The 18,530-nt window shown below is 52.4% G+C and overlaps 1 protein-coding gene across 1 annotated transcript in view; it reads right to left on the bottom strand.

The window, feature by feature from the left end:
• Positions 1 to 18,530, bottom strand: part of LOC122394431 (sodium-dependent transporter bedraggled-like) — a 57,441-nt gene that overhangs the window by 28,291 nt on the left and 10,620 nt on the right. The window contains exon 2 of the mRNA XM_043391303.1: positions 5,128 to 6,427. Within this exon, the coding sequence (XP_043247238.1) occupies positions 5,128 to 6,335 (1,208 nt within the window). The 5' untranslated portion in view covers positions 6,336 to 6,427. The remainder of the gene's footprint in view (positions 1 to 5,127; positions 6,428 to 18,530) is intronic.

Here is an 18,530-nt window from a genome sequence, read left to right as displayed (position 1 = left end):
GGGAGCGGCCAACACGCCGGCGGTAGGCGTGGAATCACGGCACGGGCCCGAGCTGAGAGCCCGCGCCTGGCGAGGGTCACCACAATCCGACTGCAGCTGGCGGAGCCGACCCGATAAAGGGCGGGGCATCAGTATCACGCATCGAACGCTAGGCAAAGACCGACCTAACCTCATCCGATCCATTTTGATATGATTGAAAATCTCTGAGCCGTAATAATATCTAAATAAGTATCTGGAATCACAGGCTTTTCCGTGACTTTTGAACAATGAGTTCTCCAAAAAATTAAGCAAGGTCATCTTTGTTTTGGCTTTGTTGAGACAACATACCTACCTATGGCTGCAGAGCGGGTAATATTACTCTGTGTCCCGATAAGAAAACAGCTGGCGTGCAGGCAGGCCAGAGTGCTTCATCTCGTGCATACCAATGGAAGCATCGCCTAATTACGATCTGCGCAATAGCGTCGTGTTGTGCCGACCGGCTATACGGAGCGGCGGCGGCAGATGCCATCAGAGACCAGATTCTGAAGGCCAGTGACGGTAAGCACGGAAATACCAGACAGTGCCTACACGGTGATGAAGGGTTACATAAAATCGACAACCGAGGCCAACACATTCGGCCGTTTACCTTAAATGCAAGGTGAGCTGATAAAGCTGCTATAATAATGAAAGGTTAGGTTAAAATGGTCTATCTTTAAAAGTATTGAAAGAAGGCTGCATTGAGGTGCAGTGTCACCGGGAATCAGGATTAAACCATGCCCATCTATGGCCACATGGCAAATCGAGCACAGTTGCACACCCTCGTGGCCCCATGCAATGTGCTCCTGGTGGGGTTTCTCCTCGGGAGACACTAGTAGTCGCGCTATCTCGCTGGACTTTCACTGGCCGCGAGCTGCTGAGGCCGCCCAGTACCGATCACGGCCCGTCCGGGCACACCCAGTACTGATCACGGTTTAACCGAACCGGCATCGATCGTGGTACGACCGATCCCACCGAATACCGATCACTGTCGGACTCAAACACCGAACACCGCGGTCACAGTTCAACGGAACCTCTACGGCTGATCACGGCAGACGACAAGTATCACCGTTGATACTGGACTCATATTAGGCCCAAATCGTTCATAGCATTTTCTAACCGCCTTGCAGTCGATTTCCTCGGTCCAATTTATCTCTTCCCGGGGCTCTGACGCATTTGTAGCGGCTAGTTTTCGCAATTATGTATGGACGAGTATAGGCTGGTGAATTTTCCTGAGTATGTGCGATGGTCACATTTGAGTCGGACTCTCCGCGTGTCCCCGCCGTCGCGGCGAAGTGTGGCGCCAGTCCGGCGACCAGACCAGCCGGACCGGTCAGCAGAGCCGTGGGCCCGACTCACACCAGGAAACAGGGCCGGCAGGGAAACCAGAGGCCGTGTGACGGCGGACAGGACACTGCGGTCCCAGAGGGGTCCGTCCCGGTCCGTCCTGCAGCCCTGCACGGCTGAGCGTTGCGCCAGAAGGCAAAAAAGACATATCTTCATTGACAAGCCCCGAGAGACACATCCATCGGGGGCATCGGGACTCTTGCTGTGAGTGCATGCGAAACTTATCCCTAAATGAAACATAAACATCATATGTCAATGCTGCTAAATACTGCATCGGTTATAATCACGTCTCTAAGCTCGTTTAAAGTTCCTTCGAGCTGATATGGGTGTTGGTTGACAGACCACGGCGCCAGCAAGAGTTGGCGAGTTAGAACCTCACGGGACCCCCGGGAGTGACTCGGCAGTCAGTCCGGTGTACCCAGGCCTGTCCCCGAGCCTTCCCGTCCCTCTGACTGAGGCCAACCGTGACGCTCTGTCCACACGGGCCTCCTTCCTACAAGAGGGCGGGTCAAGGCGCGGCATGCGCCAGTCACGTCCGCTAGTTTGCGCTCAGCATGAGAAGCCAAAAAGGTCAGCTGTGGTGTCCGATTACACAGTAGGTAACTTGTGTTTTGATCGGACCTGGACTGCGCTGTAGACACCAACAAAGGACGTGCTGACGCTTTACTGACGGCAAATCGAGTGAATATCTAATCTATGATCAGGAGCGCAACGAACCAAACAGGTATCTTTCCAAGTTTATCCCTTGGCTCAAATATGCAAGCCAGATGGTTTGAAGGTGCCGCTTAGCACACTTACTTATTCAAATCTAACTCAAGTGCGGCTTTGACGATCAGCTATCTACCGGGAATTTTCCTGTAACCTATCCCACCCTTGTGTCACAGCAGCGCGTCCAATTCAAGATGGCGGCCTCCAGTGGGCCCTGAAGCCGTGACAGGGCGGGTCGGCCAGCCTTCGGTGGCAAGGTTACGCGAGTGCCGCTGCTGTGCGAGTGGAAGTAGCTGGCGGCGGACCAGTCCAACTAACGGGGAGGGGTGAGGGACACAGTGCGTGACGCAACGCCGGCCGAACTGGAGCCACTGGCGACGGTCAGAGGAAAATACAGACTGTCCTGTGACGGTCAGAAGAAAAAACGCCGCCTGCGTCGTCCGCACAGAGGGAGAGGGAGAAGAAGAGGGAGAGAAAGAGGGAGAGGGAGAGGGAGAGGGGGAGGGAGAGGGAGAGGGAGAGGGAGAAGGAGAGAGAGAGGGAGAGGGAGAGGGAGAGGGAGAGGGAGTGGGAGAGGGAGAGGGAGAGGGAGAGGGAGAGGGAGAGGGAGAGGGAGAGGGAGAGGGAGAGGGAGAGGGAGAGGGAGAGAGAGGGGCGAGGGCTCATTCGCCAAGTAGTGATAAGCGGCACGATTGCAGTATGGGCCAGCTGGACAGCGCATGGTCTAATTTATCGGGGCCTCTTGAGTGCACCCAATTAGGGTCCATGACGTCACAGAGGCCAAGGTGCTGCCGAGGTGATGCTGCTGAGTTAGTGCGATGAATGTTTGAATCACACTCGCCGCTGCGAACGATCTGCACTCTGCGCCCGTCAAAAGGCCTATGCGGAGTTGAAGTCCCCGAGATGTGATACGTTGTGGTGAGGTGATGCAGTCTCCAATGTTCATTGATCACTGGACTTATCCCTGTGATCTGAATCGATACGCTGTGCCGCACTGAGAGGCTGTTCTGCGGGACAGGATACCCCGACAGGCGGCATCCACGAGAACCGGAGACTGCAGCCCCTCACAAGAGCCAAACACCAGTGAACAGTGACCGAACTTCAAAATAACCCTTCCTAGTTCATACCTACGCATGGCTCGACATCCGATCGCCATAGTATTTTTGTTGAATATGTAGATACTGATTTATCATTCAAGTCAAAGGATATTTCAGGAAATAAAAATGAACCTAGACTTTGCAGCTATGTTGAAATGGCTGTAAACGACCATTGTCACTGATAGCCAGTGAATTCCCTCGGAGACAAATAACGGACAACCAAACGGTTTGAAACGGGTTATGATGACCATTGTTCAGACTTCGAAACATCAGGTGAAGGGCACTCAATCACTGAGCAGCTTGGACGGGCAGTTTACGACACAAGGTCTTAACGAAAGCATGGTGACTAAGCCTCGTGCACAATACTGAGCCTCATGATTGTTGATTCATCTATGCAAATACGTCTTTGCAGCATCATATCCAGAGAAAAGATGCTCTCGAGGTAACCACTTAGCAATGGCTTCCCTTTGCATCGGCGCAATAGCCGCTCGCAACTGGTGTGGTGTCGTGAATACTGAGCTGTGATTATAAGCCCACCAGTCTCGGTCGGGTCAGGGCTGATTGCTGTAACTAAGACCGATAGAGCCGTATCGGTGTCCACACAGTGTGTTCGCGAATTAGGCTCACCCACATAATCGAGCACATCAATGCATACCGATCGAGCACGTACCAACAATAATTTACATAGAAAATGTGTTTCGGTTACAAGGGCACGCTCAACAGGACATCGACAGCTGATTTCAGCAGCACGAGCGCCAAGGCAGTGGCTACATTACACAGCTCGTGCTGCGCACTTCTCTATATACATGATCGGTGCGGATGTTCGTGCCCGTGCATATGAAGTGGAAACTGTGTTCACCACGGTGCCCACCGCCGCAGTTTATAGCTTGCTATAGCTTTGCATGTTATCGCGCTGCATAGCTTTGCATGTTAAAGTTATAATTGCAGCGCGGTTCTTTAGACGGCTATAGGCGCCAGTGTCACCGCGAATCCAACGCTCGATCAACGCCAACAATGCAGTGCCCAGTTGCGGTCGGTGGGTGGTGACAGTGTTGTTCGCTCCTGTGTTACGAGCTGCTCCACCGTGCAGTGCTGAACAGGCCGTCCGGCCACAATAGTCGACAGCCACAAACAGCTGTGCCGGCGGAGACAACAGTGCCAGATCGAGTACGATTGTGCCGGAGATAGTCATTCCACACATACTCCAGAGGTGTACTCGTATGCTTGTAAAACCAGTAAGACGTATTTTGAGGAAGAAAGGATCGAGCGCGAGAGTGAGCCTTGTATGTTTATAAGTTCTTTCTTTATAAATTTGTTGTGACAACTAGTTATATTTAAAAAGCTATGCCTCACCGATCATTGAAAAAAGTCTTTATAGAACAAATGGTCACACTATCTTTATAGAGTATAAGCAGATTACCATTATAGCCTAATTGACAGTATGGAAGCTGAAACAGTGCGTAAATGAAAAGTCGTTTGCGTCACAAGCATGTAGTTTCGACGCATGGCCTAGCCGATTGTGGCAGCTTATACCTAATGGAGTCCGCTGAGCGATTTGCTGCGATACCACCGCTGAGGGAACCCCAGCAGTCAGCGGAGTTTAAGAAGTGATATCATGAATAGACATTAGAATGGGCGAATTGCCTTGAGCAGTCCATAAGCATTTGCAAAGGAACCGTTGTTCGTTTGTGAAATTAATGGCAATTGGCATTGAAAGAAAATGTGGAGAATAGTGTGATTGAGGTAGCAGTCCTAGCTTAATTTGACACTTTCCAGCCATCCAAAGGTTCTTATGATTGATATCTAAATTTGCTGTTAATTTTGAACCTAAATTACAAGCCAATTGGTATTACACACTACACAGGAATAGATTAGGGGTTAATGTCTTGCAAACATACACCGCGAATATCAGCACACAGTTCCGGCAGTGAGCCGGTGCCCCCGGCGGGGGCCGACTGACCTTTCCGATTCCTCCAGGGCCGGCAGCGGCGCGTCGTGCAGGTGCGGCTCACGCGTGCTGACCTGGATGAGGTCGGGACCGGCCGCCACGCCGCTGGTGCCGGCCGCGCTGCTGGCCGCGCTGCTGGCGCCGGCAGCCGCGCCGTTCAGCCGGTCCAGCAGCGTGCTCATGCGGATGGTCTGGCCGCCGCCGGTGGCGCCGGCCTGTCCCGGCGGCGGCGAGTCCGTGTCGTCTCCGGCCGGGCTGCAGCACACCTGTTCGTCGGAGGTGCGCCGCGCCGCGCGCGCCGCACGGGTCTCCATTGCAGTGCGCGTCGACGGCGTCGGTGATGATTGCGACGGCTGCGAGGCGCTGCTGCGCCGGCGCAGACCGCGCGACGACAGACGGAAGTGGAACATCTTCCTCATGGACGCGCGCAGGAACCGGGACACAGCGCCGCCGCCCTCATCGTCCGTGCTGACGTCGGAGTCGGGCGGCACCAGCTCCAGCCGCGAGTCGGCGCACGAGCCGGGCCCCTCCGCCGGCTCCCGGCGCTCCGAGGGGTCCTCCGAGGGGTCCGCGGGGTCCGCGGGGTCCTCCGAGGGGCTCTCCGCCGGCGCCTCACTCAGCGGGTGCGCCGGCGATTCGGCACGCGCCACCGTCCCCGCCTCCTCCGCGCGGTGCGACGTGACGGGAGACTCAACACTCTGCAATGGCACTGTTGACTCCGACTCGGCCGACTCAGCCGACTCCACTGACTCGTGCGGTGACTGGGAGCAGTCGGCGTGCTCGGAGCGGTCGCCCAAGACGGTGTTCCGACACTCGGCGGGCCGGCCGCGCTGGCCTCCATCCGGGTCACGGCCGCTGCCTTTCTCCTCCCCGTCCGAGGTGTAGCGGCTCTCGGCCGCCGGCTCGCACCGCCAGCCGAGCGTGGGGCTGCCCGCGGGGCTCGCCCCGGGACTCGGCGCCGGGCTGAGCTCCGAGCTCGGCCTCTGACACACCTCCGGACTGGACTGCAGACTCCGCTCCTGGCCGTGCTTCTGACGGAGCTCCGGACTGGACTCCGGACTCGATCCCGGACTCGACTCCACGTTGGACTCGGAGTCGGCGCCGCGCTCGCTGGGTGGTGCCGTCTCGTCGTCGTCACTCTCACCGTCTCCTTCAGTGGCCGCCCCGGGCCCGTCCTCAGGCGTCGGAGCACGCGTCGTGACGTCATCGGCGGCTGCCATGGCGCGTCGGGCCCCTCTGCGGCGCGTTGGCGGCGGCAGAGCTGGCGCAGCGGCGGCGCGGGCGGCGCGGCTGGGACTGGCGCGCGCGGCACCTGCCGGCACGGACGGGGCGAGTCAGCGGTGCGGGGCGGCCGCGGCACGGTACAGAGCCAAGGCGAGAGGGCTGGCTCCCCGTGACCGCGCGAGGGGGGGGGGGAGGGAGGCGGAAGCCGGGGGGCTGCTGAAGCGAAAATATAGCGTCGTTAAATGGATCGCTCTCAAATAAAAACACATTGCTAAGAGCAAGACGGGATTCGTTAGCGCCAGTTCCCACGATAGACGAGCATGATGAAACGGCAGCACGGAATTCATGTCTCACGACTCCGGAGCAGGGCGCGAGACTGTGCATGCGATTGACCTTTGCACGCTGAGGGTTTGGTTTGCCGCTGGCAGAAATAGGCCAGCGAAGGTGACGCGAAGGCCCGTAGAGGGCTGCGCTCGCCGTATATGGGTTACTTGCACGAGAAAGGTGCGGCCTCAACACCAATTGTCACGAGCGTCCCTGGACCACTGCTTTCCGCAGTGGTCAGGGTGGATTAGCGACAGGCCACAACAACGCGTCTACGCTGCTTACAAACACGAAACAGTTTCAGAAGAATGAGAATGACAAAAAAAACGCTGGCCCACCATAAAACGCGACATCATCAGAATGTTCGATAACTAGGCGATAACTGGCATTGCGCAAAATGACGCGGTTCGGGGAGGAAAATTCTTTTACGCAATAATGGCTGTTCAGCATGAGCACAATGGAGCCTGTGTCGATAGGTTTAGGGCCAATTTTACGAATGGCATAGAACATGTGACTGTGGTGAAAGTTACCTATTCGGGTGACAAGGTCCATATAAGATGGCAATGGTAAAATGTCAGCAAAGTGATGTTAACCTTTTAACATACACACATCTTTCTGAGCTACAATGCTCTGTGCATGCCGTTAAAAAACGCCGTTCTGTCCCTCATTATCTACCGAACACGCCAAACGAACACCCCGCACACCGAACACCCCGCACCAAACACACCGCCAAGTTCAAACGAGCACGCGGCGTGCGATCCTGATGGTATCGATTATGGGACCGGTGGACCCTCCCCTCCCCTCGCGCGGGCGTCCCTGTGTGCTCCTCGGGCCGTCCCTGGCGATAGGGGGCGGTCTGGCTGACAAACAGCCGCGTACCATACCTACAGCACACAGGCGGCCGCCGAGATATGGCCGGGAGGCGGCGCGCGGCGGCGGGCGGGAGCTGAAAGGGCCGGCCGGAGAGGGCGATTATTCAGCCGGTGACGCTGGCCAGGGGCCGGTGGGATTGAGAATGAAGCACAGAATGCACTAGAGCACAGATATGCTTCAAATTACCATGACTAAAATGTTAATGAACATTGTTCAACCAGACATAAGAGAGGTTAACTTTGTCGTTTACTCGTATATCGTGTTATACAACCAAACTGGACCGCATTAAGCGACAACTATCAGCTATTTCCGCCTGCAAGCCGATCATATCTCAACAGGTAAGATGACTGCTCAGCAGGATGTTTGGTTTGGTCGTTGTCCTTGAAGCGAGCTCGACCACCGCTGCCGAAGGAAGTTCAGGCACCAGGAAAAACTCTTAGAGGTCCTTAACCGACTTCTCGGCCGAATGTGAGCCGTGCTGGGCCGGACCTGCCACTTCCGCCCCTGCACCCCCACTCCAGCCTTTCCCGCCCGTCCCTGAACGGTGGAGAAGCGGCCATCGGAAACTGCAACGTAGCACACGAGCGTACCCAGAAGACTACAACGTGGCACACGGGCCTAACTAAGAGACTGCCGCAGCACAGCGACTTTACCAAAACCAGAGGCTGCTGTGGATCACACAGGTCTATCCAGGGGACGGCAACGTGGCACTAGGTCTAACCAGGACACTATGTATGTAGGTATCCGTAGCACACGGGTCCAACTAAGCTATTACAGCAGATGCAGCAAGTCTATCCAAGAGACTGGCAACGTGATTCACGGATCTATAACCAAGAGACTGCAACGCAGCACACAGAAGTAGCTTAGAGAATGCAACGCATCATACGCATATAACCAGTCTGCAACGCGGCAGACACATCTGACACAGTCTAGCCAGGAGACTGCAATGAGGCACATAAATCTAAACAGGAAACTATACCGTTGAGCACATGGATCTAGCCAAGACACTACAAACGTGGGTCCGTAACCGAACGAATGTAGGTGTGGCCACACGAATCTAACAAGGAGACTGCAACGTATCACAAGGGTCTAACCGAGAGACTGCAGCGCATCACAAGGGTCTAACCGAGAGACTGTAACGTATCACAGGGGTCTAACCGAGAGACTGCAGCGCATCACAAGGGTCTAACCTAGAGGCTACAGCGTATCACAAGGGTCTAACCTAGAGGCTGCAACGTAGATCATGAGTGAAGTCAAGAGACTGCAGCGCAGCAAAGGATCTAGCCACGAGACTGCAACGCGGCACAAACGTATAGCCACGAGACTGTGCCAGTTCACAGGGGCCTAACCACTTGCAACGCAGCACATAGGTCCAACCAAAAGACTGCAGCGACCACTATACCCAAACGAATCTAGCCAGGAGGCTGCAACGTGGCATATTATAGGCATAGACAGGAAGCGACTGCAACGTGGCACTCGGTGTAATCAGGAGACTGTCATGCGACACATGAAGCTTCATATGGAACGTTAGTGGACGGACAGGATCGTCTTCCAGCACGGCTCACACTGATTTTAAGTTGTCACTGATGCATGTTCTCCTTCGTATCTATACCTACCGTATCCGTAAACGACGCTCTAGCACGGCGTCATTTTTACGCACATCAGTGAACGCTTTGCCGAAAGAGAATACAATAAACTATGAAATAAATGTATCAAATCAGGCCTGATTTTACATGGTAGGAAATGTTTTAACACCGTCTTTGCATAGGTACATTTGTATGGCATGTTGTTGGATAGAAAATATTGCTTCAGCCCCTCGCTTCCATTATCCTGTAGCACCGACTTTCTTTGGTCAACTCCTGGATGCGCCTCTGACCAGCGAAAGCATGACGATTACCTTCACGGTTTTTTAATGTACCTACACCCCCGGCTAGCAAGAGACTGGTCGGACTGGAAAGACTGCCGATTTTCCTCATGCCAGCATGCCTACCTTCAGCTTTTGCATTGTTTCCAATGCCAGTCTAAAACACTCCTTACCGTAAGTAACATTTCAATCAGCGTTACCATTAAAGCTTAAACAAATACCGTTGGCATATCAGCGGGCCCCACATGCTACTTATGTAGGACCCATGTGCACAGTGAAATCAATAGACGGCCTGCTGTAAACGTCCCGTCCAGCAGTCTAATCCCTGATTTCGCCTTTAAATATTCGTAGAAGCAGAGCAGGATGCAGCCAGTAGCGACTGGTTCAGCGATTTGCTTCAGGCTTTATTGTGCTCGGACCAAACCGGTCTAGCAACCTTCCTCCTATGCACTTAGCAAGGAGGCCAGCCTTGACGTCTGTGAGGGCCCTGGTGGTAGCGAACAGAACGAGTAGTGTCGCCTGTTACCACTAGACGGCGCTGTCGTATCCCTTCTGATGTGCCTCTTGCTGAGCATTGAGTAGGCACTAAGCATATCTCGATGTATATTGAGCGATAGAGCATTCAGATGCATAGGCATGGTATATGGATGCTTCACTGTCGGAAGTAGGTACAGATCTTCTGGCCTCTTCATCAAGATGGTAAGTAGGCTGTTATACGAGGTTCCCTTGTAGGTAGGTATACCTACCTATACCTATACTGGTTTACCAGTCGCATTCGCAAGTCACCTGTCCGTGCTTCTATCCTCAGGATACTGAAATCCTTCTCCTCCACGCCACAACCCCCTTCCGGGCTGGGCAGGCAACTTTATCTCATGCGGGCTGCTCCCTTGGAGCGGCATCGCTGCTCCTGAGGGAGCGCACCCCGTAGCCGGGTGCAGTGAGTGCCTTGGGGCTGGGTGGCCTGTCCTCTGGACGGGCTCAGCCCCGGCGACTCACTAGGGTGCCTGCCCAGACCAATGTCTCCCCCTAATTCCTATCATCCTTCCGGCTCTGCAATGGTCTTGTCGACCGAAAGGGCCTAACCCAACAAAACAAACAAACAATTCGCAAGTCGCAGCGACATTTAGCTTTCCTGATACCTGACGTCAAACGTAACTACCATATTTGAGAGCATAAGAACAATGGAAACCTAAATCTTATAAGTTATATGGTCATACGGAAAGTGGTGGAAAGTCACCAGCGTACCTACCACAGTCACCCACAGTTCACATATTCCTAAATCCTATTACGACGCTGCATTTAGACGGCACAGAGCGGCAGCGTGAGGATAACCGGGCACTTGCTACGCACATCACCCATGGCCTACAAATTTCAGCTGGTGTACCATTTCCACAGCTGCAGACGCCGCTACCCCGTCTGCTAGCCCAGCCGGCCGCCCGCCGCCGCCCGTCCCGCTACACAGCCTGTTACCACAGAGGTCGCACAGGTGGCTGTCTCCCAGTGCCGGCTGCAGCCCGCACGGCTGAGTCGGCCGCGGCGGCTGCGAAAGGCCCGTCACCTCAGACCTGCCCTCACGGCGGCATTAGAGTGGACGGCTCCATCCGCTGCAGTAACCGATGCAGAAACCAGACCGATGGCATATGTCGGCATATGGTGGACAAACTGGGATGGAACAGGGCGAGTTAACCGAGGAACATTGCACATCCTGCAATTCATTTAATTATCTGTGATAATTGAAAGAAAACTGAATGACAGTATCAACGACTTTGTTATTGATACGTGACATAAAAGCTAGGTACGGCTGGAAAAAGACGTGGTACCTATTCTTCCAAAGATTTCAAAATCAAAACGCAAATTCAGATATTAAACGGACTTCGGAAGACGAAAGTAGGATGGATTACATTTTGACGTCCTAAATCGTGCGGGAAGCTGTAAATTTTCAAAGTTTTGGAAGTTCAGAAACAAACAGGCACAGACGATAAATCAATTTTCGACAGGTATTGTTCGCTTATCGCTTTTCGCTTCTCTCATTGCGATTGCAATGTCGTACCGACATACTATCGGAAAGAGAATATGTTTTGATATACCCTGTGGTCCTACAAAGATAGAACATATCCCTTCATCATTTCTGTACCTATTGCTTTGCATGGCAGTCCTGCCACCCACTATTCCTTGATAGGTCAATTACTGCAAAAGTCAGTTGCAGTTGTCAAAGTCAAAGCATTTGGACGCTACCTCTGGATGTGATTAGCTCCGCCACTTATCATTGAACCACATATTTCGGCCATTCTGCAGGGGCAGAGCGGCTGATGTTTCCTGAATTACCGTCTTACCACCGAGCCGCGGCGCGACGGTGCCTGGCCCTGGATCAGTCATGCTATGACAGCAGTCAGTGAGCGGCAAACGGCGATAAGTCGAGCTGCATGAAGTTTCCCGCTGAGCCATTGACAGCATCGATGCAGCGTCTTAGAGGCGGATATAACCGATTTGCCCTCGCCCGAGCGGACATTTTGCCATCTCCCCGACAATCCGGCTCAAGGACTAATGGTGCTAAAACCGGCTGCGAGCCTTAGCGCAGGCTCTGCTTTCTTGAAACCGGTATTTTACGCGCCGCCATTGGCGACTGGAAGCAGCGTGGTCACAAGATTTCCAGGCGACGGACCCATGCTGGGACAGTTGAAAAAACCAGTCGGACAAAGTCGAGAAGTGTCTTTCTCTTTGGAAAGAAATGGTAAAACTGGTCATGACAGGCATGTGTGATAAACCTGCTGTGAAAATGTTTTGCCTATCTATCCCTCCCGAAGAAAACTTGGCTTTCATTCCAACATTATTTTCGATAAGGAAATGCTTTCTTTAGCAAAATAAATGTTTTATAAGCAGACATGGACATACAACGTATTGTCTGAGCGTTCATACTCGTATACAAATCGCGTTCTTAAAGTTTTTATCCCTGACGTGGCGGACGACCATGCTCGTTCAATCAATAATTTGATGGCAGACCGCGGCTGAGTTCGGTCCTACCGTGGTGTGCATAGCATCTGTACACCAGGACCGCTTTGTTCTACGGTTCGATGCTGACTGCTGACAGATGAACATTAGACAGTCTGCGACAGATCTGGCGCACTATCACCGCGCGGCTGGCGCAGCCCGTGCCGCTCATGCGAGCCAGAGCTGTCAGCTGCTGATAGCAGCTCGAGTTTCCCGTGACTAAATTGAGCGTACGTACATGACAGTCTGCAGCTGTTGGATATCATATAACGTAATGAGAGCTGCACTAGCCGGCACGCAATGGATGATATGTGACCATACAGGGCCTCCTCTAACATACCCACTGGGTGGGCAAATGCCTACCCAGTCACCACAATTGCCCACCCAGTGGCGTCGATTTGCCCACCCAGAAGCAAATGCAAAAATAAAGGTCCGGCCAGACGTCCGGTAGGAACTACCACTTCGGTTTCCCGGGGAAAAAGACTTGCTAGCAGCCAGTGCCCCAGCCCCCAATCACTGCAGTGCAAGTTATTTTTTTTTTTTACAATGGATGCATCTGAATGCAGGGGCGGTAGCAGACTTGGCGTTTGGGGGTGGGGGCAACTTGGCAACTTTGCCAACCCTCGGAGGGGGGGGGGCGGTGCTAGCTTACAGGGGCCCATGGCCATAGCGGCCTCAAAGGCCCGTATGGAACCCCAGAGGCCGATGTGGGCTCTCAGAGGCCAGTGCGTGACGCCTAAAGGTGTAAGCCATGGGTCCCCAACCACACAACAAAATAGGGCCATCAGAGACCTTATAGGCTGATTAGGGACTAAATAGGGCCTCAATTTGGAGCCATCAGAGGCAAATGTGGGCCTCAGATATCAGTGTGAGGCCCTTATAAGACTGACATTGGTCCTCAGAGACCGGCATCGATCCTTCAGAAGCCAGTACGGGGCCCTCAGAGGCACAAAAGGGTCAGTCTTGGATCTCAGAGGCAGAAAATGGGCCATCAGCAACCGGTGCGGGACCTTTAGAGGTCGGTTTGTGCCCTCAGAGGCCAGTTTAAGGCCCTCAGCGACCAGTACAGGGCCTGAAAATGGCAGTTTGAGGCCATCAGAGGCCGACTTAGGCTCTCAAAGGCTAATGCGGGTCCTTGAGGCAAGGATGGGACCCTCAGGGGTCAGTGTGGCACCCTAAAAGACAGGCTTGGGCTGGTGTTGGACCCCAGAGTCCAGAAAAGGCCAAGTTGAGCCCTCAGAGCCGATGCAGGTCCTTAACCCGGCAGTTGCTGGGGTATTTCGCCACCCACCGTTTGCTGGGGGGGGGGGCGTTAAACGCCCCCAGCCGATAACTCGAGAACCAATAGGCGCAGCGAAACGCACGAGGCGGCAAACGAAAGAACGCGACGAGACGCTTCAGATGAGTACTTTAAAGTTGAATTTTGAGGTCACAGGTCGGGTCAAGGTCAGGTCAAACACCTGAAATCGGACTTTCAGTAGCATGGACTTCAGGACTTTACAATGGGCGCCTCCCGTCATAAACTCTGTCAAAACGGTGCACAATCCATCATATAAGGCCTACAAGAGTGTCAGCTCCATGTAGGGGTCAGTCAAGCATAGGTCAGGGTCAAGGTCAGGTCAATATCCTCACATATCCTCACACATATCCTCGAAAATCAAAACTGATATTCGCAGCCTGTGACACATGTTTTATGGGTAATTTGGGGCGTAGAACACGATGGTGACATTCAATTTATCATATGTGTACGTGTTTGGGTCAAAAAGTTCAAATTAAGAAATACATGTATCATGGTCGTGAAGTAGTCATGAGAAATTGCCAAGATTCAGTTCAAGATTTTGGAAAATGGGGAACGATAATCAATAATCGAAGATTACCATTAAATTGTTCATGGTATTGGCAGTCTAATGCCGTTTACGGCATGTCTGTATGTCTATTCTGTGATTTTATATGATTTTTTGAACATATAACGTTTTTGGTCGAAAACCAAGAAATCATGACGTCACTGAAACCTCGATATCTCAAAAATTTTTCGGCCGATATTTTTGAAATATTGTCACAATAAACGTCAAACAATTCCCTAGAGGCACCCAAAATTTGGCGTGCCTGCGGCGCGCCGTTTTTTTTTTTTTTTGCTATGGCCCAGCGAAAAAAGTGGGGGCGTTTAACGCCCCCCAGCAACTCGGGGGGTAACCCTCGCCCGTATAGGGGGGAGTCGATCGGACCCCCCTCGATTTTTTGCGAATAACTCGCGACCTGTGACCTCTTTTCCGTGACCATGTTTGGCCGAAATCGCGATTCGGCGTATGTCGGCTCGCATTAGCCGCGCGTTTGCAAGCTTTTCGTGATTTCAAACGTTCAAACATGTGATTTGATGTTGCTCCCATACATAAGGGTGGGTGTCAAGGTCACCTAAAGGTCAGGTCACGTCATTGACCTTTGGTGACCTCGGGTGACCTCGGTTCACTTTTTCGAGTTTTTTCATGTTCTAGGCTAGTTTTTTAGCTGAATTCGAATTTAGCAACCATTTGAACATTTACGATGTAGTTTTGGTGCCTTCGGAACATGTTACGAAGCTGTCAGAGGCGGTTGACACGTAATACGAATACCCGTCACAACCCCTACCGGTTGACCTGACCTGACCTGACCCGACCTGGTCTAAATGGCATGCTTAAAACATCATCTCTGATCAAAACTAACACGATATTCGTGATCAGCACCCCGGAAAACCACATAGCAGCCACACTTTACGACTTTCTAACAAGTCCCGATTTTCCCGGTGTTCGGGTCATTGACCTGACCTGGAAGGTCACCCGATGACCTAGGACCTTAAAATTGGGTATCATCGGCTTCCTCTCGTAACGGGCAACACGCTCGTTTTTTCCGTGAAGCTTTAGCTTGATCAGGGGCCAAACGCGAGGGGGGGGGGGTCGTGCCGCCGAAGGACGCAATGGCCTGTGCCGGCGAGGGTTAAAATTGGGTATCATCGGCTTCCTCTCGTCACGGGCAACACGCTTGTTTTTTTTTCCGCGAAGCTCTAGCTCGATCAGGGGCGAAACGGCAAGGGAGGTCCAACGCCCCCCCCCCCCCCTATAAGAGTACCTACGTTCGCGGCTGGAAAAACACCAATACAGGGGATGGCTGAAGCCCGGCATCGGGTCTTCAGAATCCAGTGCGGGGCCCTCAGAGGCTAAAATGGGCCTTTACAGGCCAGCATGGGGCCTCAGAGGTCAGTGTGGGACCCTCAAAGACCGGCATGGGCCAGCAGGGTAGCGCGCTACAAGGCCAAGGATGTATTACAAGTAGATTAAGGTCAATAAAAGCCGTATTTAGATCAAGAGGACGCGCCAAGAGTAAGCTGACCATGCCTCCTAAAAAGAGGCAGCGAGCCTCACCTACCTATTCGATTTCTGGTTCAAGGAGCGGAGCAATCATAGTAAGTTTAACTCTGCACTTTTGCAGTGTTCTTAAAATTTTAAATGTATGTAGACTAGAGATGTCAATCGGATACCAACTTTTTGGTGTACCGATACCAAACTGATACCAACTTGGTATTTGGTATTTTGATCCTAATGTTGTTGGTATTTTGTTGGTATTACGAATCCGGCTAATGTATAAGAGGATACGAATTCGGTAAAAAGTTGGTATTTCCCTCATGTTCCCAAGTTGGTTTGATTTCGGTATTTTTCATGGTTTTGGTTGGCATTTGGTTTGGTATCGGTATCCTGATTTTCCGTTATTGATATCACTAATGTAAACAATAGGCATACCTATAAGGTGAAATACACACGAAATACCATATCACACACGACAAACGTTAAACTATAAATGGCACAGTTGGTTGACTGTGAAAGTGACATAGGCTTAACCCCCCCCCCCCCCCCCCCCAGTCGCAGGTGAAAATGGTTGCACCCCAAAACAAGTGACTGGATCTGCCCTTGGGCAGGGGAGCGGCGAAAAATTTTGCCCACCCAGTGAAAAATCCTTAGAGGAGGCCCTGTGACCATACAGTTAGGGCTTCGAACTTTGGCGGATTCAATTCAATGATCGCGGCATAAGGAAAACGGTGCTTGATGTTGCTGCTTCATTCCTGAAAATCGTACGTGAAGCAAATGCTAGAATTTGCACTTGAATATCACAGGCTATATGTCGCACTAATTCCGTGAACAGATCACACAAGAGTTTAGAAGAGATTTCAGCCATGCTCAATAAGACCTTCCAGCATTGGCAATCAGTTATCTAGATGACATTAAAGTGGCTCCACATTATTACGGCAACGAATGAATCGTTCCATAAATGTCAGCCCTCGTGCTAGTAGGTAGTTCAGATGAGTAAAATTACTGCCACGGTTACCCTGGTATTTCAAAGGATGACTAATGCGATTCATCTCATGTTTAGTTTTGGCAGTAAATGGTTCTCAGCTTCATGAGAGAAGGAATACAGCTTATGAATATGCTGGATTTAAATCAGCGAATAAAGTTTTCTATGGATATTATCCCCCGTTCTGGGTCTCACTGTGGCCGGACGGGCCGGCCGTTCCTCGGTGCCACCTGCCGACACCCGCGTCACTTTGCGTGACGGCGTCACGCCGGCTGCCAGTCGGGCGTCACGCGGACTGCCAGTCGGGCGTCACGTAACGCGCCCCGCTGGCGGCGAGATCGATACATGCACTGCACCGCCGCGGCCGAGCTGAGCCCGCGACAGCGACGGTGTCGGGTCGCTGCCCCGGCGCTCCGCTGTTATTAGGGTCACACCACACAGTCACACACACCACCGCACTGGGCAGTCGGTCGGCCTGGGGAGCGGGCTGACTAGACCCTCCGGCCCGCGCGGCCGGAGAGGGGCGGCCACTCCCTGCAGTGGCTCCATGGCCCAGCGTGTAATGAGTTCGCACTGACGCTGTTATGGATGGCCTCCTCCCTCTCTTCCTCTCTCTCTCTCTCTCTCTCTCTCTCTCTCTCTCTCTCTCTCTCTCTCTCTCTCTCTCTCTCTCTCTCTCTCTCTCTCTCTCTCTCTTCTCTTTCTCTCTCTCTCTCTCTCCTCTCTCTCTCTCTCTCTCCTCTCTCTCTCTCTCTCTCTCTCTCTCTCTCTCTCTCTCTCTCTCTCTCTCTCTCTCTCTCTCTCTCCAATCCTTGTTCGATCGACGATCTATAATCCGCTGTGCAACTGACCGCAGGATGGCCTCGATTACCTCAGTGCATTCACAATAATCTGTGAGTCATCCAACCACGGTTACCTACTCCAGGAATGAAGGCGTCCGGTGAATGCGAACGGGGTTTAATAAATCACCGACCTAAGGGCTCACTTTTGGCGCTTTGAACGGCTCACTTCAATCGATGCATGTGTTTATGCTTCGAAAATAACAATGCGATGCAAGACTTGCTTCATATTTGAGAAGATATGAATATTGAATAACTAAACGCAAACGAAAGTCAGTAGATATTCACCTTCATGTTAATTTTGTCAGATATGTATTTCAATTTCATTTCATGAAGGTACTAGATGATTTGATCCTTAGGTCATGTAGGAAATAAAATACCTACTTTCAGCTCTCTTCAGACTTCAGAGACAAGCAATAGGAGCTGAGCGTTTTCGAGGCATAAAATCCCATCCTGCATGTTAATGTGTCGTAATCCCGATGTCACATATTGCTTTGCAGCGACGGTCCCTCAAAGTTCCAACTACCACGAACAACACTGCAGTGTAGAAGTGCCGTGTCCGTGTGGGGAAAGTTCCCTCCGCCCTCGAAGTGGGAGGGGCCGGACCGGGCGGCGGGCGGAGGGGTCACACCAGACCGCCGTGACCGGTGACCCGACAAACTCCACGTCTGTCACGTGCTATGATCGTCGTACGTGACCAGCCATGAATTGGCCAGCGGCCCGCTGAAAACGGTCACCACAAACTGACGCTGCACTCAGCGTACAGTGTTTGTGCCGTTTGAACTGTGAATGAGTCCAAACTTCAGCCAATAATACAGCACGCGGTCAAACATCAACTTTTGTTGTGTTAAATGTAGTACCTGCAAATGGTTTGCCTTGGAACACCTCTAGTTCATTGTAATTTTTTCCATCCCACGTAACACGTTTTAACGCAATTAGCTGCATGATATTTGGTAAGCTGCTCACTGGAAACATCCTTCTTA

This window comes from Amphibalanus amphitrite, unplaced genomic scaffold (genome assembly GCF_019059575.1).
Source record: "Amphibalanus amphitrite isolate SeventyFive unplaced genomic scaffold, NRLGWU_Aamphi_draft 000591F_arrow, whole genome shotgun sequence".
NCBI classification, from domain to species: Eukaryota; Metazoa; Arthropoda; class Thecostraca; order Balanomorpha; family Balanidae; genus Amphibalanus; species Amphibalanus amphitrite.
The sequence above is the reverse complement of the archived record's forward strand: the minus strand, read 5'-3'. Positions and strand labels throughout refer to the sequence as shown.